General features: G+C 35.6%; 1 protein-coding gene across 3 annotated transcripts in view; it reads right to left on the bottom strand.

The window, feature by feature from the left end:
- Positions 1–25,533, bottom strand: part of LOC108684675 (serine/threonine-protein kinase 26) — a 123,853-nt gene that overhangs the window by 31,270 nt on the left and 67,050 nt on the right. Inside the window, exon 1 of one of the 3 annotated variants that reach the window (XM_018189119.1) lies at positions 995–1,537. The exons of the other annotated variants lie outside the window; for them this stretch is intronic. Within the exon in view, the coding sequence (XP_018044608.1) occupies positions 995–1,303 (309 nt within the window). The 5' untranslated portion in view covers positions 1,304–1,537. Of the gene's footprint in view, positions 1–994; positions 1,538–25,533 lie in introns of those variants that run through there. 3 annotated transcript variants of the gene reach the window in all.

Below are 25,533 nucleotides of genomic sequence, written 5' to 3'. Positions count from 1 at the left end.
TATATATATATATATATATCAGGATATTCAAAAGTTCCATTAAGACTTATATTATACACCACAATCACATTTTCATTAATGATCAATAATCAGTATTAATAATCATCACGCATATGAATATATGAATGATTATGAAAAACGGATTCAATAATTATCTTATATGAAACCTGACGCTGTTAAAATATCGTTCAGATATTGTGAAACAATATCCGCAATACTACATGTAAAGTAATTAATAGACTTCGATATTAAACATATTTATTGCAATGTGAAAGTCAATGTGAAAGTCGAATTATTAACAAGTAAAAATAGATATTAGATATCAAAGAAGAATGTTAACCTAATTCTTTAAATAACATTTAGTTATTTTTCACTTCACTGTGTCATCTTTCAATTCATTCAGCAATGTAACTCGTAAATGCAGATCCCTTTCGATCGACATCCCTTTCTGCTCGTCCCTTTTACCCTTTCAAGCGATTTCAGAATTGTGCTGCAAGAAAGTATTCCTGAATCGCGGCTTTCTGGGCCGGTTCCAAGAAAACTCTCTCTACAAACTCCTAAGTTGGCGTACTCTACGTCTCACCACCGGAATGTTCCCGATTTCGTGATGTTCTTCTTCCTTTTATGCGTCCAATAAAGTACTGCATAACTACTGACCGCGAAGAGATAACGATCCGAAGTTGAATAGTTCCCATCATTCGCTAAAGTGCGGTTTATACAACACAGTTCACATTCACATAAAAAAAAAACAAACAAAAAAAAACAGATGATTTCTTTCAGACTCTCCATCTCTTTATATTCATCATCTATCAACACTTCTAGATACAATCTGGATCTCAATCTGTAGACCCCGCTTACGTCCGAAAGATTTATGAATTATTTGTCATCATCTTTTTTTCAAGAGACTTTTTTTAGATAAACTCCGTTCCGCTCAAGAGAATCCGAAATTGAAGGACATCTCCTTGGAGAGAGCCTGCGGGAATTTTGAACTCACCGAGGGTGTGGTACTCCGATGGGTAACCGATCTGGGAACTGGCAGGGATGTGTTCTTAGTATTGGCCGGACCTCCGTTGCAAGGCCTCTGGCCAGTGTCTCGTCGGGAAGGCGGTGGGGGTGGCGGCAATGACATGGGTCGGCCGCCACTCCTAGTCGGATGCTGCGGCACAGCCTGGAATTGGGTCCAGGACTGGCGCGGTAAATATCCCGTCGTTACATAGCCGCCCGATATGAACTGTGCTGAGCCGTTCAGATGCGGCGGCGTCATTACCGCCGTTTGCTGCGCTGTTTGTCCACCGTTTCGCATCTTTCGCACGCCTGGGCTCGTCCTTGATTCTCAACTCTGCTGCAGATGACACCGATGCTGATTGCTTGAGAGAGAGGAAGCTATGTCAACGCGTTGCACGTCCAATCGCAATGGTCCTTGGCACAACGCGCGTACCTCTCATCATCGAAACGCGCGCACATTTGTATTTCGTCACTGAATACTTTCAAGTTTCTGGAGATTCGAATCTTGTTTTTATTAAAGAAATATGTCTTTCGAAGCTTTTAACTTTTAAAGTTTATTTGATTTATCTGTAATTAGAAAGATTTTAAGAAATCATTTAAAATAATACAAACATTTATTTTGTTCTCTTATAATTCGGGTAAAAATTAATTTTGCAAAAACATGTTTAGTGGATCGGAATATGGATTTGAAATAATATTTTAATTTGAGTGAATCTTTTTCCGAGAAGAAGATTAGAATGTTAGCACATCTACAGACTTATATAAGATAAAAACGCTTCTATTATAATTCGCAGATGCTTTCCGACAAAGCTATTGTTCCGTTAGTCCTTTTTTTTTCTTTTTGCGCTTCCTATCGCATCCATTTTGTCGTTCTTCGTTATATAACGTTAAGCTACCGGGGCAGAACAAAGTGGTAAAGGACGCGACTGTATCAGCAAGAAGTTCCAAGGATAGTTCGATAAAAATGTAGCGGTACAAAAAGGGTATCCAATGCGAGAGAGAGAGAGAGAGAGAGAGAGAGAGAGAGAGAGAAAGAGAGAAAGAGAAAAAAAGAGAATCGAGCAGTCGTCCTCGTTGTATTGCGGCTTTTTCCGCGAATGAAGCTCCAGAACATGGGCTGCTCTCGAGAGCCTCTCCGTAAACGAAATCGATTTCACGGACGTTTTCGAGAGTTCGAGCAACACGGTCGATGTTAACGGAACAAGAAGTGTACCTCCTCGATTTTTATTGCTGGTGATGCAACATTTTGTTTGATTGCAAAAAAACTCGATAGCTGCAAAAATTCTCGTATCTCTGGAAAGGTTTTAGTGCAAAATTATGTCGTAAATCATAAAACTGCACCCAACTAATATTATCGTAACTCAACCTGGATTACACGGAGCTGAAGATGTCGCAATCGGATTAACTGACGCCTCGAGAAAGTGTTACAAGTTCAGTGCCAAACGTGAAATGTTCTTTCTCGTAAAAATAGAAAACATCAATCGCGACAACAATCTAGGTCAATCCGAGGAAGTGGGGGGAGGAAGTTAAGACTGATTGGGTGTAGGCGCGATCAGATTAAATTTCAGCTTTGCGATGGCACGTGGTTGGAATATCGATTAGTAAAGAGCCGCGACGAAAGAATTCTCGGTCATAACAAGAATAAATTATATGAACTAGTTTTGATAGCTTTACTTCTCGTAGACAAGACGAAGAAAGGACGACAAAAAAAAGTAACGAGTCTTGAAAGAGGATATCATATCTCTTGAATCTTTAATCGTATCTTTAAATCTTGTATTTTCTCTTTCTGGTTCGAGAATCATTATTCATATTCACATTGGTGATCGCTTCGTGATCTTTTGTATCAGTGCTGTTGGTAAGAAGAAGAGAAAAAGAGTGTGATCGTGTCGAGGATCAACGTCGACAAAGGGAATAAATGGATCGTTTGGCCGATATATCGATTGCGAAGAGAGAAAATAGACGGCTATCGTGACTCGTTTCTCGCAATCACACAGGCGCGATCCGACACGCTTGAATAATTTTCAGGGTGGCAGCTTCCGCCGGAAAGTCCGCGTGCCCACCATCACCCTAGAAGATCGGGTTCGCTGCACTATCGATACCTGATGCGGCATTAAATCGCCGAGTTGGACGGTGATTAACTTGTGGCTGGCGCAGATACTCTCGAACAAGCGGAAGCGAAACCGGCCACGACTCGGCCTTTCCGCTTTATAACCGCGGGAATGTCTAGAAATTCGCTCCGCGTTATTCATTCATTCTTTTTCACGCTTTTTTAATCACGCTTATGACACGCGTAACACACATCCGCGTTAACCAGATTTCACAACAAATCTTACATAAATACATCGCATGCTCAGCGCACATATATTTATTTTATTACTATTAAATACTATGTAATGATTGGTCGGAGTATCCCACAGCTATCGAACTTCGAAAGACTAGAAAGTTTAACCTGGTGTTATAACGATTAAAAGATTAAAATTAATTTGTATGAATTTTTTTAACAAAGGTTTATAATTGAGTGGGTCCAAGAAATCTGCTATCAGCTTTCTGTCAGCTGGAGGATTAACAATAAAGTTATATAGATGAATAAAATATAGATATGTACCTTTCTTCTACTTGAACTCGGAATTGAACTGTAATGTCGCATGTATTTGTAGATTTGTGTCACTGTATGATGCGTCATAAACATGGCTACTTGAAACAAAACGTGAACAAACGGCGTTTTGCGAAGGATGAATCGCTTGAAGTACAAACGTATTGTTTGCTCATTTTCAAGTAGACTCTCGTTTTCGGTCACCGTCTTGGCCTTTGTCCTCACCGTGATCAGTGAAAACGTGAGAATATATGTATCAGGTACAAAAGAAGAATTCATTACATCGCGCGGGCATAATTGAACCGTTTATTTATGTTGCTTTTAGATCAATTGTTGATGATCGCACTTGTACACTGATGTACTAAGATTCTTTTATATTCGAAATTGTTTGAATAAATCGTATAATATTAATTCTAAAAACAGTTAACTCATGATAAATCAAATTGAAATTAAAGTTTCGAGTATTAATAATGCGAACGTAAGTATATAATAATTATGATTATTGGAGAAATTCGAAATTCAACAAATCATTTTTCATCTATCCATGAACCTTTTAATAATCTAAAATTCACATTCCTCTTTAAATTTATATTACATGTTTTTTTTTAACATAATTACTTACGTTTTTGACACTCCAACAGTGTATCTCAATTTTTACTGTTCTCTTTGATAATTTACAATTAAATAAGATTAATAATATTTTATTGATGAAGATTCCTTAGAACGTTTAGATAAAAATAAATGCAATTTCTTTTTAAATTGTAAAAGAATTTACACTAAAAATAATAATGTATAAATAGCATTTACACAATTATCGAATTTATAAGGTTAGAGTATCCTTATGTGGTGACCACATTTTCTTAAACAAAATAAAGGACAATAAATTTGAAAATTTTAGGATTCTGTTCCCACATATTTTCAAATTTGTGAGAATTTGTGCACTATAACATTTTTTTATTGCACGGTATAATCACACAAATTGAGATAACGCGCAATTTTCTGATAGTTCGAAACTGGTTCGATTGTATTAGAACAAATTTGATCTAAAATAATAAAAGGTTTGAAATACAATAATAAAAAATGAAAACAACTCCAATTTGAATAAATTCAATTAAAAAATTAAGAAATATAATTAACAAAAACAAATTATATTTGTATGCATGAAACTATAAAATATTCAAAAATAAAAATATTCAATAAATAAAAGAGCAGAAAAACCACATGCAGGATGTTGTTAGCGAAAGTCACATATTAAAACATAATTGTTAAAAAATAATAAAAACATAAACGTTTCGGCCAAGATATAGTTATTTTCAGTATGTAAAATATGCGGAATTATTATAATTTGAAAAATATTTTCCGTAAAAATTTGCTCATTAATACAATATTAGACATTGGAACGTTAATTAGAAAAGAATTTCCCGTAATATCAAAATAAAGGATAGTAAAGAACAATAGTGAAAAATAAAAGACAAAATTGAGTTTTGAAGAAACAAATAAATCTAAGGAACAACACAATTAGCTAAACTAAAGGATTGCTCTTTACAATAAAGGACAGAGAAAAAATATAGTTAATTTTAATAAATATTTAATTCAATAAATATTTATTAAATATAAAGATATATTTATTTGATACAAGAAATGTTAATTTGATTTAACAATCATTTTTTTTACTGAACAAATATTTACTTACTGTAAATAAATATTTAGTTGGCAGTTTCAACTAAATATTTATTAGAATTGATTATATATTTTTTCAGTGTGGTCACCGTAAAAATATTCTGGATACAGCACGCGAGTGACGAAGGGTTAAGAAAAATCGTAGACTGAAAAAGAAAAGAATGCGTGGACTCGAAAGGTGGACTCGGCAGGTCTAGAACGCTCGATGTAGCGATACTAACGCGTACGCTATACGTCCGGAGGATCAGTCACCGTTAGACGATAACCCAGCGTCGGAGTAACAGGCGCGACGATTTTTCGAAATGCACACGCACACGTGTCCCATACATCCTGCGTACGCGTGTACATGCACATATACGTTCCTAGGCTGTCCGTTATTCCGGAATAATTGGGACTCTCGGCTACCTGTACGTGAGCGAACGACGACGAACAGCGCGACGCACTTTCCTAAGCGCGGCGACACACCGGGAAGGTGAGTCGCCGCTTGGCATTCGTTACGCTGTTGTCGTTAATTGTTAATCGTGACGCGTAGGCGGATACGAAAGCGTGCTTTATTAGGATCGCCATGTACCGTGAGATCGACAGCTCTGTACCATCTTCTTATGGCATGCATCATCGACGCTGGAAAAGGAATTGCATCGCGAGAAAAAAAGTACCCTATACTTTCGCACTAGACTGCTGCATCAAACACAACGAGAAGATTGAATATAGACGGCTCAAATTTTATTGATTTTAAAAAAATATATATAAAAGCGTGAGATTAACTTTCTCCAATAAAACTTCTTATTAAAACTTCTTCTTATAAACAATTAATTTGACTTGCGAATTATAAACAGTATTTAATGATCCTGAATCATTTTGTTAATAGATTGCGAAAGTACAATATTATTTCTTTCTCCAATTTACTGGGAGTTAAATGAAAAATTGTTTAAGTAATTTTGAAGAGATTTTGCACTAATAAAATATTTTCCATCATCTTAATTGTCAATGTGCATCGAATTATAAATTAATGCAGATCGAAACACGGAATAGGCGATAAAATTTTTGACGAATTGGAATGTTATCGCTGTTTTTTCGTATTTTGTTTAGGGCTTAACTCCATGAAATTGCTCCATTTTATGTTATAATTTTGATAAACAAATGTCTTCAGTGTTACAAATAAAAAAAAATCAAACGACAAAGAAATAACGTATACTTGACACCTGAGATATTACTGTATTTCCTATTGGAACTCTGAAGCTACAAATTCTATTTTAAGATTAATTGATGCCTTTTTTTATCGGACATAATGGGTACTATATAAGCAAAAAATCAGTTATACTTAATAAACAAAAAATATTTCAAACAAAATGTATAGTAACGAGGTTGCAAAAACGAAGGATAAAAATTTCACATTGCCGATGATGGGTTAATAGTTCTTCATTGAAAAAATGGACGAAGCAGGAAATGCAGACTACAATTAGACGTATACAAACACAGGAGAAGCGAATGTATTCCTGATTCGTGCATTGAACGGAGCGAAAGTCAGTGACCGATATTTCTTTTACGATTTAATACGCGGGTACGCACGTGCAAGTGTAATATTATCTCGCCCGTTTAGGACTTTGCTGACTTTGCATGCGAGTTTTTCTTCGTTGAGAATCTAGTGCGATGTGGAGAAAAGCCGAGTGTGGAAGTATCAGGAAATGTAATGAATTTTTAACGCTCACGGCATCAGTAATAAGTAATGACGCTCTGCAACGCGAAAATAATTCCAGTAATTAGATACAAGATGGTACGCGTAAGAATGTAACACTTCAGCAGCTTCGAGGAAATATAACTCCCTGCGAAGAGACGAAAGGATGCGCTCTGTTGCATCTTATCATCTACTATATTATATCACAAAAGAAAACCGATATCGTGCTTTTCACCGATTTTGATGATTTATCGTTGCCTTCTCGAAATCCTTTAATCTATGATGAGATAATTGCAACATTATCGAAGAATTATTTGCTGCAACTATGAAGTTCCAGCGAGCCGAAGTTTTCCAAATCCGACGTATCACGCGCGGCGATCTAAACAGAATGCAACCGAACGAAATTGCTCGCACGTCAATTTATTCCCGTGGCGTTCTCGCGATTGTAGGGAAAGCGGAATTTTTCCGATTCGAAGAGTCGAGTTCCGCCGTGCGTACAACAGCAGCTGTTACTGAAAATCGACCAAGCGCGTACGAAGAAGAAACGCAGTAATTCTAATCGCAGCTTGTAGCATTCTTACGAGTTAGGTGCAACTTGGATACCGTTATGCCACCTACCGATGTAAAAGTTACGCAAGTAGATATCGCCCGCGGTATCGAGAGCTTCTGTGGATCCGATATCAGGGCAGAATACATTTTACGATGAACGACAGATAGGGAATGTCCGACGTGTCCAATTCGCGTAGGAGCTGTCGAGCTGTCTCTAGTAGAGACGTCACGGTAAAATGTCCGCTTTTACCGCTGCTTTAGAAAGGCAGCTCGGCACGCGACCTGGCATTGTGTGTACATTAAGCGAATTCCTGCATACAGAAATCTGGGTATCAAGAACAATGCGAACAAATCACGCGAAGACGTGAGTTTAAAAAATAAACACTGCAAGAGTCATATAATTCTAACAAGGAACGTTCTACATTGCAAATGTGATATCAAAAAATTAACATTTCCAGTCGAAAGCTCACGTTTGAAATAGGTATTCTAGATGATCAAATCTTGGGATCCTATGGACTTTCGATTTGGGCTGGAACATGTTTGACCATCTTAATTTTTTGTTAGACATAAAATATCTCGAGAATAACACATTAAAAAAATGTTTCAAATAAAAGTTATAGGATTTGAAAAGGATCATCAGATAAGCTACTTAGACTTTGGACCTAAGTTGGGGCTAATTTAATTTGGGCTGATCCTCTTGAAACTCTATAACTTTTATTTGAAATATTTCTTTCATTGTTCTCGAGATATTGTGTATCCAAGTTAAAATGGCCAAATATGTTCTGGCCTAAGTCGGGTACAGAATCATAAGATTCTAAGGTTTGACACAGCCTCACCTACTGTGTACTTCGATAATTTTTACTTGTAGTAAGTATATTATTTACTACTTAGTTTTACTACTTTAGAACCACAACTTTGCTTTAAAAGGCCGTAAGCCGTAAAGCCTTAAGAAATTAACCAATCACAGTTGAATATGAGAAAGTAATCGACTGTAGCTGGTTAATTTCTTACAGCTTTATGGCTTAGGGCCTCTTAAAACAAGGCTGTGGACTGAATTATAGTTTTTTTATTATTATAGTTAACTATTTTTACACTTATTTTTCCGTTTACTAATTTATGTAAAATTAATATCTAATATATGTAATATAAATATCAACCACACATGCACTCAATAAAGTTATTATTATTATGTAAATAAAGAATAAAAGTGACAGATGAAATACTCGCTTCCGAGTACTTAACAACAGTTTCGCTCACGGCAGGCAAGTTATGGCCTCTCTGCGATCTAAATTGCAATCCTGTCGCGAGATCGATATTCCGATACGCACCAACGCGCTGAAAAAATTCACGAGATGTCTAATTTATATAACATCTCCGCCGTACTCTTCGATCGCTTTTCTCTTTCCGGCTGGGGGCCAGTGAAAGTGAGCGAGCCGGCGCGGATAATCGGCCGTCCCGTGCGACGGATACGCGATAATGCGATCATCTCGACGAAACTCGTTTCTCCTCGTTCCCGATGAAAACACGGCTGCCATGTTTTTTATGCAATTCCACGGACAAATAAGTACCTACACAATGGCGCCTAATATTTTCTTTAAAATGCACGCACGCGAAGTACAGGAAATCTATAGGTACACGCATTATGAAATTATATTTTTAGTGAAACTAGCGCGTAAAAATCATTAGATATAAAACGTTTAATACAAATTTCTACTGTACTACGTACTGGCATAAGAAAATTCAATTTTAAAAATGTAATTATATATATATATATATATATACGATGCGTGTTACGATGTATGCAATGTCTCAAACGTTTAATCATAATTAAGGGGTGACAGGTGGTTGGCCGATTTTTAATGCGAGAAAGGCGTTATACAAACTGCTAAAGTGACATAACAACCGGTAAAACGTGACTGATTGTTGCTAAGTCTGAGCCGTTTGATTTTTTTTTTTTTTTTCCGGCGTCTAAATCGTCTCGGTGGGATAGATTATGAAATAAATAAACTGGATATTATGAGATATTATGGGAATTTATTTCGCCCACGTCACACGTAGGAAAAATTCTCAACAAGTGACTACATGTAGGTATTTTAATTAGAAAGGTAGATCAATCAGGAGAAACCTGTTTTTCTATAATTCCTAAAAGAACGGTTTGATTAAGCGTTTTCTATTGGCAACGCTTGCCAAGAGACAACATGCGAGGCAGTTTAATTTCTTACAGAAATTGTTTTTCTCGTAGAAATTTTTTTATGTATGCGAAACAATCTTCGTAGCCACATTTTCATGGAAAAACGTTGCGAAAATGATTGTTATTTGTTCCGAAAGTCGAAAACAATGACGGTACGTTAAAGATTCAGTTTCTCGACATAGATGCTGTGACAAAGGTGTGATTAAGAAAATTCTTCATTATCGGTAATTAAGTAGAACAAAGCGAGACAACGTTGCTGAATGTTTTCCGACTAATTGACGGCAAGAAAACACTTTTCTGACGTAAAGCGAGCGTGCAGTTAAGTAATGACCACTTTCACTCATTTCCACGGGGCGACCCTCAAGATCTGCTTCCTTTGTACGAGAGCTCTCGCGAACGAATTGCAACGCCATAGCTGCGACTATGTTGTCGCCATTGCTATGCATTTCTCACGTTTTTACGATGCGAGACAAAGCGTCGGCCTTTCGCGAGTTCTCTTATGGAAAAGAATCATGCAGCATGAATAAAGCGTTTAAGGCTGTAGAAGAAAACGTGAACGTTTCGCGAAAAATGAGAAATTTGATAAAATGCGAAGGACTTTCATTTGAATAGAAACTCGAGAAAAAAAATCTGAATCAACATTTAGATGGACTCTTCTACGTTAAACGTTCTCTCTATAACGTTTAAAATGCGGACAATTACTTGCAACGAATGGAGAGTGAATTTTAAAGAAGTGAAGCACTGAGCACATTTTCGCAAAATACTACAAGTTCAAGTAATTTTCACAAATATCGCCGGTAGTTTGCTTCTAGAACTCCAAGATATCTGCCGACATTGCGGTCTTTTCTCGTGGATTATCTTCGACAACGGAATCATGGAGAGAACCGTGCCCACCTCCCGAGAAAGAATAATTATTTCGAGCAGTCCTCTCTCTCTTTCTCTCTCTTTCTCTTTAGCCCTCAACACGGACGAGGCGAATCGGCCGTTTTATGCTCTACATAGCTCAACCATCGCCGCAGAGAGAATTAACCTACCGTGCCCGAAAACACACTACCTTACTTAGCCGTATGAACGTCCTGGTTGACGGATAAATCGCACACGCGCTTCAAAAGATTTCGTGTAGGAATTTGAAATTGAGAATAAAAAAGAATATTACACTGAGAAACATATTAAACTACCGGATTTGCTTTCATTTTGTTAAATTATATCATTACTTCGTTGAGTATTTTATTTATTAATTACTGTTTTCGTATAAAGCAGAACAGCAATTTGCTAGTCATAAATCTCGTGCGAATGTAGATAGAAAACAAAACTTCTGTTTCCTATAGAAGTTTAGAATTGAGAATAAAAAAAGAATATTATACTCAGAACGTTACACTCCTGGATTTGCTCCCATTTTGTTAGACAATGTCATTATTTTGTTGGTATTTCATTTATTAATTGCTGTTCTGCTTTCTTACAATAAAGCGAAACAGTAATTTGCTAGTTACAAATGTTTCGTGTGAATGTCCGTATGGGCGGAAAACAAACGATCGCTGGCTTCGTAGAAGTCAACAAGATATATTAGTCGGACTGGTAACGAAAAATAAATGTTCACGAATTAAGTGTCTACTCCATACCAGGTCATATCTATTTAATCATGCAAGATACAAATGAAACCATACGAAGCCGTTCCCTTAGATGGAATTAATTATTACCGTCATAAACACACAATTATTTCCATATAAAATTGCAATTTCGAACCTTTCCAAGTATTTTCCTACTTCTCAATATCAAAGAGAAATCTCTAATATCACATTTCGAAATTTCCTAGAGATAATTTAAATAGCGTCCTTTTAAAATCGATTAAAATTCCAAGTGAAATTTTTCGCAATAAATTCTTTACAGTATTTTAGATGATGCTTATTAACATCGTTATTAAGTTAAAGATCAATTTAATTTGTGATATTATTTCAGCTTCAGTTTCAAATTGCGTTTCAAGTCCGACAATAATTGATAAACAGTTTATATAGAGAGATTATTACCTGAAAAGTATTTAAAATTTATATAAAAGGAATATTGTTAAGTACTAAGATCCAACTCGATCATATTTGGCTTTGTACTTATTTGTATATTTTTTTATCAGTAAAAGCACAAGTTCAAGGAGGAAATTAACACCGGTACCGAAATTTAATAACTTCATTTTAATAATTTCACTCGATCGAATGAATTGGAATCTTATACGCTACAGATAGATCAACGATACATCACCAGATTTGTACATGTCGCATTACGCGAAAATGACAGCAATAAATTAGCGAATCATCTACGTTATCATTTTACTGTGGGATAATCGTACGCGAAGTCGTAACGAACAAATGTGCGTCCCGATAGCATATGTTGTATATTTGCAACAGACATTGTACACACGCATGAGTTCACTCACAGATATTCACGCATTATATTCCTATATCGCGCACCGGTGTGATATGCGTTTATCAACCGGATATTCATTCTCGTTTTTCAACGTTTCCTCTCCTATATTGCGTTTTCGCGCGATACCAGCCGGCGCGTTCGCCATTCCAGAAATCGATCGTGATCGAGAGCCTCGTTCCGTCGGCGAACGGTGAGAATGCGTTTCCTCTGTATTTCGTGATTATTTCAGCACCGTTAAATAACAAATTTATGTTGCAGTTGTACCTATTGTGGTTTACGTATGTTCAATAATTTTTATCAATGTTATGAGACACAAAAGTATGTTTCCCAACTTTTAATCTATAGTTCAAAAGACAATCCATTAAACGTGTTATATAAGTAACTGCACTACTATTGCAATCATTTAAAAAGTAGATATTCTTAAAATTAATAAATAATAAGGCTCTGTAAGTATAAAACAATTCAGCCAAAAGAAGGGTAAAGAGCCAGTAATGTAGCAAAGAACTTTAATTTAAATTAAATCATAAAATTCATATAACAATTACAATTGATAAAAACAAACGTTTCCTTAAATTATTTCTTGACTTTATCTTACTATCTCACTTTAACTTCTCCCTAAATTTAATATCCTACTCTACATTCTCTCTTTCCCCCTCTCCACTTATTTATGACTAAATTTCAAACTCCGCTTAAGATAAATTTCAAAATTCCTGCTGATTCAACCGATAAGAACATTGATCGAGCAGCGATCCGCTTCTCCCACGCAGATATATCGCGGAAATATTTGACAAACAATCACAAACAATTACCACCAATCGTTGTGCACAACTATTGATCACTGATATCCGGAGACCACTGATCGTCTCCAATATTTTGACCAAGTCACCAAATCACCGCCAAGCGCGCGTATCACATTTCCACGACTCTCGGTATCGCGAACGCACCACGGATTCCGAATATGTCGCGAGGGATCAACCGGGACCGGTTAGCTGTCAGTTATTGTCCGCAGTTGCCTTCGAACTGACACGCGGATCGCAGCCACACTGCCACACGAAGAAAGGCGCGGGAGACTGGCTCGCCGTGGAACACCGTAGGCGGTTAGAGTAGGGGCACCAGAGTGGGCACCGCGAGAAGAAAAGTATACCCGGTGAACGTGACGGTGTTATCCATACAGACATTCAGCATGTTAGCGATGCTCTTCTGCAGAACTTTTGTACAGAATATAGTAGGATAGTCGTTGAAGAGATCCTCGTTCGGAATGATGTTTTATATGAAATTGTTGACTAAGCTGATTCTCGATAATAACCGAAGAAGTTAAACTAGTTAAATTTTACAATTAAGGATTATTTACTTTCAAACTTCTGACTTATTTCGATCCGTAATATCTTAACGCAGGAATAATTAAATAAGATTAGCCTAGAGCGATAATTTTTATTGTGTATCATATGTTAGTTCGTTGACAGGGGTTATATAAAGGGATTTTTCTTTATTATCATTTGACAAGAAGACTTTGTAAGTCGAAACGTTTGAAATTTATAGCGTTATACGAATGTAATTAAAGACGAATTTTTATTAGTTAACTATATTTGCTCATTTTTTAAAAAGCCTTGACATTTTAATTTAATTTAATTTAACTCTTTTACACCTTAATTGCATGGGCTAATAAAATTATCTCGCTCTTTAATGAGATTTTATTAGATGTTAAGATCAGCTACAGTTTATATAACAAATTATGATAAATTCAGCAATTTGATGAAGGATTTAAAAACCAAATTAATGACTATGATATGTACTATTTTATACCGTTTTATACGTGTTTCGTGCTACTTTCTATTTTAGAATAACTGTATGTGATAGTCGATTTAGAGAGAAAAATTTTGATTACATATAACAGGTGATTCAAAGTAGAAATACACAAGAAATAACGTTGCTGCAGTAAAGACAATAGCTTATATTTCACGATACGAAAATTGAAATAAAGTCTCTTCGTTTTCAATATTTTGCTCGTAATTGCCGATATCGAAATGATATAAATAAATTATAATGCATATTCATGTATATTCTCGTAAAAGATAATTATAAAAATAACGTTTGAGGATCTAAAATCAAACTATAACGTATGTGTTTTATACTGTTTTTTACATGTTTTATACTACTTTCTATTTTAAAACAACTGTATGAAACAGCCAATCGACTAAGGAAGAGAGAAAAGTTCACGGGTCACAGATGATTCAGAATAATGAGAAATTATGTTGCTGTAAAGACAATAGCTTACCTATATTCCGTGTTTCGAAAATTTAATTAATTAATTAATTCTCTCTATATTATTAATATTTTACTCGCCTTAATTATTAATTCCTGAATCGATAAATTGACATTCTCAAAAAATGATTATGAAAACTCATTTTTAATCTGTTAATTAATAAGAGAATCTGATGATTCATTCGAGCTGGTTATCGATTGTCCGCGACCGCGAAATGTAATAAATATTAATTTACTAACTTTCTCTTGGGTGTGGGCACGCATTATTTTTCATTGTTCCTCGCAATCGTAATACGCGGCTTGTTACCGGCATCATATCACCGCGGTAATTATTACGTGTGATGTACATGGATCGCGGAAAGAAAGTAGTCGGTAAAATTACAGCACGATGCGCGTATGTACACAGGCCAAACTCCAGTGTATTTTAAGCAATAGTAAAAGCAATCATATGTGCGACCATCGTAATGACGCGTAAGAAATAGTAGAGAAAATTTTTGTGTGCGAGAGAAAGACATCGCGAGAAGATTGCGAAATATTGCTATACGCCAAATGGAATTGTTAATTATGTGCTTTCGGACGTGACATTTATAGAGCGTCGTAATGATACGAATCCAAATACTTTCCTTTAATTTGTACGGTCTATCCCTTCACTTTCTATCCTTCGCCAACAGCTCAAACGCAGTGGTGTAATGCCGTTTAATAACCGGAGCAATGCGGAGCAGCCATTTCTCATTTATATGTAATTACGGCAAATTTAACGTAATTACGTCCTTTCGACGCGGTAGTCCTTATCAAAAGAAAATTTAATTCTCGGCGTTAATATGTGGAACGTAGAAGTCGAATAAACTGCCGACATTATTAATCGTTTAACGTACATCTTTTTTTTTTATAATTTACAAACTCAAATAATTAAAATTTAATTCATGTAATGAGAGCTCAGAAAACATATAAATTATAATAAATTATTATATATCAGTTAATAAATTATACGTTTTATCTCACTTTTTTTTTATCTCGCTTTATTCAAAAATAATTGTATTGGATTATCACGAGCCTTCTTTGTGATAAAGTCAATGCAAATAAATATCGCTTCATTTTGTTAATTAATTCATCATAATTTTAATCTCAATCATTAATTGAAGAAATATGATAATAATAATTGCTGAGTTTTACGAACTCGTATTTTGAATTATCCGTTTTTCGGGCTGCGATTGCAATTAAAGGGATTCACTCTCAAGCTGCCAGTGAACGTTCCAGAAGTGGAACGAAATCAACTACTGTAGATTAAAGAGCAGCGGGCTTCGTAAGTCACAACAGGAAGTCACGTCAATGGCAACGTCTGTCTCATTGTTCAGATATCATGCCTGAGTAACGTTCAGGGACACAGACTATAAGTCAGACATCGCGTTTATTTCGATATCGCCCATTTGCCGATCAGTTCTCTAACAATAAACGCGAGCAATGCCTAATCGCTCCAGATTATTTTTGTATACACCGACAATTTGACAAGTACTCTTAAGACGCTGATGATCGCTAAATCATTAATTCAGACGGGATCATCCGAGTCGATAATACGAGTATTTATTAAGTTCATCGATGTATGAAAAGAAATTAATTTAAATATTTAAAAGAATTAAAATAACTTGTAAAAAATTAAAGCTATATTGTGTCTAATGAGCAACAGGTGTGTAACCAAGAGCAATCAAGATGAGAGAAAATATAGTATTACAACATTTAATGTTCATCGGAAAGAAAATTCATGATATATATATATATATATATGTATATCGATATTTCATAATTAATCCACTTGCGCAAATTAAAGAACACATATCACTTCAAATTAAACTAACAAATATATATTATCATATGTCCACTATCATATGTCTTTTTGAAATTTATTGATGGCTAGATGTTTCGGAATGAATAAATTAATATGTGACAATAAACTGACGGTATGGTTACTACTAGTCTATCCATTCACAAAAAGGTGTAAAAATGGGATTTTCTTGTCGAGAGATAGACTAACATCGACGATCCTTTATAAGACTCTAGGATTTATTGTCTCGATGTATTATTAATGGGAAATACTATCGTCCCGTCGGAGGAGCTTTTAGCGCGCTCGTTGAAGATAAATATGGATGAAGATCCGCTTGTGATCGATCGGCATGCTCTTTCGCGCGGCAATGTCGGAAACGTCTTGAAGTTTGCGACTCGCGGCTAAAAACCGATGATTTGTGTCTGTGAGATGAGTTAACATCGGCAATTTTACACAGGAGACTTGGTATACGTACGACTTTGGTACATATACGTGTCTCGTGAAATAAGAGCCGTCTCAGCACTTCCATCCGCAATGCGATGGAATCGCGTTTGTTCTCTTTCTCCAGGTAGTTGTTATCGATTTCATGGCGCCGACCGCGTGAATATTTTTCTTACCAAGCGGTAAGAAAAATATTTAAATGTATTATTGTTTGATACATGTGCGTATGTATATTTTAATAGATGTAAAAGTCTTTCTAATTGGCGAAAGTGGGAAATATTCTCCAAATGAGTATTTAATTTCTCTGAGAGTCACACTGTTAGAAATGTTCTTAAATTTTAAATTACACAATTTGAACTTAATTCCATGACATTATATTAAATTTAATGTATTTATAATTAAAAAGTGTATTTGTGTATATATACATAAAATTTAATGTACACGTTCATTACATTCAAGTAATTGTTATAACTTAATTTTCAGTTAAATCATTCATTACTTTTAATTTCGTTCATAACCACGAGCTTCATTTACATTTCTAACAGTGCACTTAATTCAATAATATGTAATTGTAATATAATTGTAATATAAAATATTATACAAAAAGAAAATTTACAGACCATGATATCACCCAATCAAATATATTATCAAGAAATAAAAAAAGTTCGATCGATTTCGATATCGTATGTTCCATAATTTTTAACAATTCGGTATTGTTGCGGCTACATCGTTTTCTTATTATGTATAATATACTTACGCAACGATACCGATATTATAGTTAAGAATTACAGAATCGAAGTACTGGATATGATCTCGATTATGGTTGCAACATTCTTTAGATGTACGTATATATCTTTTTGATACGTCTATATAGCAATCAGCTGTGACCCATTTCATACCGATTTTGTATCTATAAGTCTCAACGTTTCCATAGTGCCAGCCATTCGATTTGCTATCAATAGAAACCTTTCGATGTATGAGCGTGACATCGATTAATGTTCTTACACGTTAGTTAGGTTTTACGCGTGTCCAGAGTAGAGCACATGATATTTCGTCTGTCGCAATAATACATATCGGTTCACAGTCCGATGAATCGCGAATATAGCGAAAGATAAATTCTAATCTCTTTAAACGCGTAATGATTAGAAAATCGCAATACTTTTTTAACAATTAAATTAATTTAATTAAAATTATTACAAATTATTCTTGTCATACATTTCTTAAGTTAAATTTCTTAAATTGTCCAACTCTGTTGTTTTAATGAAATTAATAACATATATTATCAAATAGAAATAGTAGTATTAGTACAGAAATGATTAAAAATAATTCAAACTGAGTATAATTTAACATAAAAAATGTAAGTGCAAATTTAAATGCAAAATAAGTATAATTATTACATAAGATATCGATACGAATATTAATGCAAATAATATTCGTATTTGTCACGCATTACGAACATGTAATATAATTATAATGAAGAAAAATAAATGGCACTATTTTTAGAACGAGTTCGAGTTGCAAGTTGTTAGTGCGATTATCCTTGTAACATGGACGATTTAAAAAAGAAAGAGTGCTTAAAAGCGTGGCACGTTTTTGAATAATACACACAGCGAACGAGAAATACGATCGCGCGAGGAACCATTGCGAGAGACTCGTGGTATATTCTCGTTAAAATAAAGTGCTGCAACTGCAAGACCGAAATTTAAATGGCGATGCGCCGCGACTCGGTTTAAATTTTGGTCGACTTATACTTAGACAAAAACGGCTTTATTGCGGTGTATCAGGAATATATATAGGTAGGGGCACGGAGAGTTCACTTTTGTGCACCTGGGTCCGCGACACTCAGGATACATCGTGGCTTTGCCAGTCTGAGTTATGGAGCGGAACAAAATTTCGCGTAGGTAGGTGGAAGGTTCAGTTATCGCGAACGCGATAGACGAAGTTTCACGATAGACGAGCACGAGGCACACCATGCATGATTCACGCCGCGTGTGTCATCCGATTATAAAATTTTAATGATGTCGTCGGTGTGCGCGATGAATTCTGATGAATCTCACGAGTCGGAACATAGACCTTGTCTCGGGATAAATTGAGTGCTATCCTTCTATAGAGTGGCACGCAGTGTTTTATATAGAGATAAACCTTTTCTCCTTCATAAATCGTCGCTCTTAATGTAATACAAAGAGCATGGACTGCGCCATCCGTATCTGAATAGTGTATCAAATGTGATAAATAAAAATGAGAGAGAAAGAACGAGAAGATGATCAATCTCCCTCTCTTACTAAGATATTGCGATTGATTTAGAAAGAGATAGAAAAAACTCGCCGTCTTCACATCTCTCTCTCATTTTTGTCGACCGATTTTACACACGAATGACGCAGTCCATGCTCCATGTCTTTGGTGTAATACCAGGCGACAACTCACTTCGCTGTTCGCGGCTGTACCGAGCGGCATCTCAGCGCCGTGCCGGAAGAAGACAATCAAGCGACAGCTGCGACACGAGCGCGGCTGGCGCTGATGACAAGCCGCGTTCGTGCGTTCGAGCGCGTTCATTTTGCAATACGCTAGAGCTAAAATATCGTTGCGCAACCACCAACTATGGCTGCACAATGGCGCGAGGTACTGTCGAGTGAAAGGCGACGAGATACATCGCGCGCGGCTAGCACGAACGACCGACACGCGAACGATCTCGCGCAGCGACGCGCAATACGCGCGAGGAGCAACGCGGAGAAAAAGAAAGATTCCTTCGCATCTGGCGGAACGAAATACCGATTAAAGCGGAACCCGCCGCGGCACTGCGAAATGACATAACCGATCTTGCGGTACGGTCTTCTCTCGTCACCGATCAATATTCTCTCTCTCTCTCTCTCTCTCTCTCTCTCTCTCTCTCTCTCTCTCTCTCTCCTTTTGTGAAAACTTTCTTATGTAAGTTGTCGTACACTGAGATAAAAGATTGGCTGAATATGACAAAACATTTTTAATTGGTTGCAGCGGCCAATGTTTGCTTGCGTTAGATCTATTGAAATCCTACATTGACACTGAGGATAGGTTAACGCAAACAAAAATTGGTTACTGCAGCCAATTAAAAATGCTATACCATATTTTATCCAATTTGCAGCAGCAGCCAATCTTTTCTTTCAGTGTACCGGCAAATTATCATCCCACACTTTATAAGATCGCGCATGTTACATTTATTTAAATGTATTTCGTCAAGAGACATTGTCAAGAGACATTGTAATCAAATATTGTCATATCAACAACAACATCATCATCAACGTTGTAGATAACAAAAATAGGTAGGAGAGTTTCATATGTATTTGTATGTTGATGATACTAGTCGCCGACTTTTCTTCAAATAATCATTTAAAGAAAAAACAAAATAAAATAATCATTTAATTACGTTATCTCTAATTGATCCATTTTTTCTCTGGTGACACGAAATCTTTCACGATTCGATGCAGACACGACGGAGATTTGATCGTTTCTACGTACCGGTCTAGAGCATTTTCCATGACAATTCGTCGTTACGTAAAGTCCGACGACTATTGTCTTCGGCAGCAACGGTAATAAATCGTCTTTTAACTTCACGCACGCTCTATTTTGCGCTTCTGTGATATTATCTTGCATCTACTTTATATGTTGTACAATATAACGCGGATTGGACAATGCGTTGACTGTAAGCCGACAAATCGAGATTACGCAAATATCATATTTGTCTACTTTCAAGAAATCAGTAAGTCTCGAAAACACAATGGGATTAGTAAGCTTTAAGCCGTAAAATATTAGTCAATCACAATTGAATGTGAAGAGAATAATCGATTATGACTGGTTGACTTCCTACGACTTAAGGCTTACTATTGTGTTTCAAGACTAAAATGTCGAGCGTAGTTAATGTCAACTGTTTTATTAAAGATCTAGAAAAAGATTTAAGAAAAGTCTACAGTTAAGTTAGATCGTAAATATATGTTTAGAAAACAATCGTATAACGTCGGAAGATAATATAGCCTTTAAAACTGTAAGATGTAAAATCTGACACAGTGTTAAAGTGCAGAAATTTGTTTATAGTCCTTTAGCGGTCGAATATTCACTTTTACAGCGCAGTCTTAATATAGATTGATGATAACGCGGCCATTGCTCGGCTTTTATATGCTTCGATACATACGCTCCATCGCGCTTAACGGGTCGATACGACCTTCCGTAAATGTATGCACGTGTCATTAGCCTAAGAATTTACATCGCTTCACGTTATTAAATCTCTTCTCCCCCGAAGACAAGCCATGAAGATAAAAAGAAGGAAGGAAAAAAATTAACTCTAGAAATTATCTAAATGTAGAAAAAATACAGTAATCATAGAATTTTTATAATGAGAGAAAAAAATGGTTGCAATTATCATAATTTATAATCATTTACAGTATTTAATTATAATTCATAGTCATTTTTCAACTATATATTTATAGTTTTAATCATGCAAATGTAGTCAATTGTGCTTAAATAGTAAATAAATTTAAGAAAATAGTTAAATTCACTATAATTATGATTACATTTATTAAATAAAAATGTTTATTTTATTTACTATTTATATTCTGATATTTTATTATATTAATATTTAAAATTATCGTAATTTAGTACAATTTCTTCATGTTTGAAAAAAAACTATTATCATTAGTTATGAATATAAGTTACTAATATAAGAATAATAATAACCATAATAATAACCATTCTAACTATAATTTTATCATGCAATTAATAGTCACACATATCAAACACTTTCCTCTCAGTGTATGTAAGAAAAATTCACATTATCGCAATAAAAAAATAATTCCTAAGCAGAGACGTAATAAAAGGGGCCGAAAAATTTGCAAGTTTTACGACACGTCGCGACAATCGTACCATCATCTCGGCGCCAGAGATTCAAATGCTATGGTGATACATCCCACCGACTGCAGCAGCAGGCAGCCGAGCTGAAAGTGGTTGGCATTAAAGAGCATGGCAATCGTTCCTTTCAAATGCCGCCTCGACATTTTACGAGGTCAAAACGGTGCGATGCGTGCACTCGCGCGATTTTCCGCGCGGCGGAGTCGCTCGAGCACCCACGATACGATACGATACGTTCAAGCCACGCGAGGAGAAGTAACGCGAGTAATTCTAGTACTTTCACAGCGGTATACATGACAAACAACGCGAGTGACAGATAACACGCGTTGCGCGAATTACGGTCGTTGCAGAAGCCCGAGTATAGACTTGCCATTCCGATTGCAGGGAATTGAACGTTACCGTAACGGCAAGCTGTGTTTGCGATTACTCGTTCTTCGATACGCTGCAAATGTAAGTGATGAATCGCGTACTTACTTACCGTAACGAGCGGATAATTGCGGAAACAACGGATTTATATCGTGCGGGCCAAAAGTTTCTACGCTGAAAAAAATTTCTGGTTGAAAATAAACGAATCAAAAGATTCTCATTATATCAATCAGAATTCCGATTAATTTAACTAGAATAGATTCAATCAGAAAATTCTGATTTGTCGATTTTCAACTAGAATTCCAATTGATACAATCAAACTTTTTTTTTCCAATGTATAATAAAATTCTAGAACGAATTTAGAAGTTCACGAGAGAAAGTTAATCCGGGTATCTCACATTACAAGAAGTATATTTATATGCTATCTTTTTTCCATGAGTTTCAACCTCAAGCTAACCGACATTTTTATGGAGACACGTTTCAATCTCTATAATAAATATTTCCTTGCTAGTAGGTATCATTGATTTATGGGACATATCATACATCGACAATTTCGAAAAACAATATTTACACCTCGGCTTACCGTGGCAAGCCTTTGAAATGGCGGAAGCTGCACTTCCCATGACGCTCGACTGTCTGACAAATAAAACATGAAGCTGACACAAATGTCAGTAAATACTTGATGACACTCGGTCTCGAGCGACGGAATACCGATAGACAGAGGTTTATTCGGGACATCGGAAGCTTGCCAATTCCGCCATTGCTTGCCAAGCCTTCGACGGCGTATTCCCGAAGATCCTTGAATGGTGGTGGCGAAGATGCCAAAATAGGACGAGTAGTTGAGATATTACATTTTTCGAGGTCGTAGTAAAGCAAAACGGAGGCTGCTACGATACATACGTTCGCGTGTATGGAAAGATGAGAAGTTGAATGCGCATTGACGTGAAAGAAAATGTGAAGTATGGCGGGGGCTTCGACGACGCCGCAAAGCGTTCTGTTCTCGTTGGGTCTGAAGGTCTTTCCTCGAACAATAACGCTAGAGCTGTGGCACATTTTTATAAAACTCGGTCACTTATCGTCTACTCGAAGAAATACCTAAATAGATGTATATCGCACGACAACATATATACAATATATACATATTATATAGCAATGCAAACTCGATGCATCTTAAATATATAGTAGAACTTGTTATTTCTGTTTATAAAATTTTATATTGGACCCTGCGTCAGTTCTCGATATTAAAAATGAGATAAAATTGTTAGCAATAAATTTGCGAATAAAATAAAAAGTACGATTAATTTCCCTAAATTGTCGTTGTTTCATCTTGGTGAGAACCTTCTTCTGGAATCCTCGCGATGATACATCGCCGTAGTACACCGCACGTTTACATATATTCATGATGATATTTTTTACGTTATCTCTCTCGCGTGCGATATCCTTCATTCGATCATAAATATTCCGCGATGGTCATAATTTTGGATTTATCTATCTATGTGTTCTACCTCTCCGTTTGTCTAGTTGAGTGCGCGTTACGCTGCGGTAAAACGTTTCGGACAACCAGCGAAGAAAAGCGGAAAACCGAACAGTCCATTTCGCCGGCAAGATTGACACGTTGAAAATTGCTGCTTAAGTAAAACCTCGAAAAGCGAGTTATCACGAGAAATGGAGCGTCGCGATGTCGAGGCCGCCAGAGGCGAAATGCATAGAATGAATATCGACCTTAACGTACCAAAAAGAAGAGGGCAAAAATGTTGAATAAAAACAATCGTGCAATCCAAGCTTCGATGTCGAATATTATTGCATTATATAAATTGTACGAATCGAATGATTTTTGTGAATAGAACATGTAATAAAGTATTAAGAATGTGTTAGTTTCTGCAAAAAGTAACTAGAATTGAAAATTTATACTTTGCTTATATAAAAATGAATGTTCATTCATATCAAACAGATCTATTTAACGATACAATTCTACAATTAAAATGAAGATTTTCTTACTATTATCTTAATTATTTTTTAAAAATATGTCGATTTCTTAAAATCAAAATAATTTCTATTCAAGTTTTAAATCACTGCCAAGTTTTTTGTATTACTTTTAAATACAATATAGAATAATTAATTTTTTTTTTCATTTTGTTAAAAATACATGTAACACATCCTTAAGAAGAAACAGTTTTCCGAATACTTGTTATAAATCATAAGTCTAAAGATCATTGCACTCCGGTAACCGCAGTAATTGGATAATGTAATTCGTTGCGAAATCAATGAACGATAGAAATAGTTCAATTTGGAGCTATGTTCTATCCAAGACAATCGAATAATGCAACAATTCAAGAATGAAAATTAGATTCGGAAATTTTATCTCTTGAAAGTTATAACATTCAACGTGGATCTATATTTCTGAAACTTTGATCATTCGGAATTAAATTTCAGAGATAAGGGATAAATAGTAAAATTAAAATCTCAATAGAAATCTGAAAATTTCAAATGTTAAATTCATTCGAAAATAATATGATCACAAAAGTTATATAATAATTTGCTGTCCTCGTAAAGTATAGATAATGTAATTATTATTTTAGAAAAATAACGTAATCTTTGTCTATATTATCTTTGTCTATATTAGTAAAATACTCGCTGCATTGATTTTTGGAAACTGCGGAAGCATAAAATAAGATATTTTTTTCATTGTTGCGAATTCGTGAAATATTCGAAATTTGATTAGCTATTGATAATTGCTCTTAAACAGGAAACCCTCGGTTCAAGATCATGGTGGTTGTTCGTCATAAAACTGGTCATCCAAATACTGTGCTTTCAAAGGCGGAAAAGTTCGAATTTTACGATCAACTTGGGGCGACGATAGCAGTCCTCGTCGACGTCAGGAAACTCGTAACCGGAAGGTACATCGTGCCGGTAAGGTCATTACATCGTTACCATTAGGTAATCTCCCTCCTTCTCGTCGTAAGGCCAGGGTATAGTGCGGCTTCCTGCCGGTCAACGATGGGAAGTGCATGTAGGGTGCATTAATGGGAGGTAACGTAAGTGTTTAACGGTGTTACTCCTCTGAGACTAGCTAATTAACTGATGCACTAACTTCCTTAAAATGGAACTTCTATGTAAAAATGCGTAAAAAGTAAATTTTATCTTAACTCTATTAAAAATTTTCCCTCTTTGACTTCCATAATATGAAACATTTTACCTTAATTCAAAATTCTTTCTTACGGGGAAAAAAGTGGAAAAAAGAGAGACTACTCTTGTAGGAAACAAATTTGAAAATACTGAATGTGATTAAATTTTCCAGCTGGTTTTTTTCATTTAAATTTTTTCAAAATTCCGTATGTGTCAAAGAAAATATAAATATAAAATATAAATTTATATTTCGTAATACATTTACTCCTGCTTTTCAGTCACATTCTAACGAGGACTTTAAGTGTATTATAAGATAGCAGTTAAGGGTTGATGATAGCAACGATAACAACTGGCGACAAAATAAAAAAGAAAAAAGACTGTAATGTAACGAGATAATATTTTGTTGTGTAACCGGTTGTGCACGAACAAAAAATCGTACATTGCTCTCTCTTTTTGTCGTGAAAATCCTAAATGAGTTTTCGACACGTTTGCCAAAAATTTCTGTCGACCCTCTCCGACGCCTTGATGTATCCAGT

The sequence above is a fragment of the Atta colombica genome, unplaced genomic scaffold (genome assembly GCF_001594045.1).
Source record: "Atta colombica isolate Treedump-2 unplaced genomic scaffold, Acol1.0 scaffold137, whole genome shotgun sequence".
Lineage (NCBI taxonomy): Eukaryota > Metazoa > Arthropoda > Insecta > Hymenoptera > Formicidae > Atta > Atta colombica.
The sequence above is the reverse complement of the archived record's forward strand: the minus strand, read 5'-3'. Positions and strand labels throughout refer to the sequence as shown.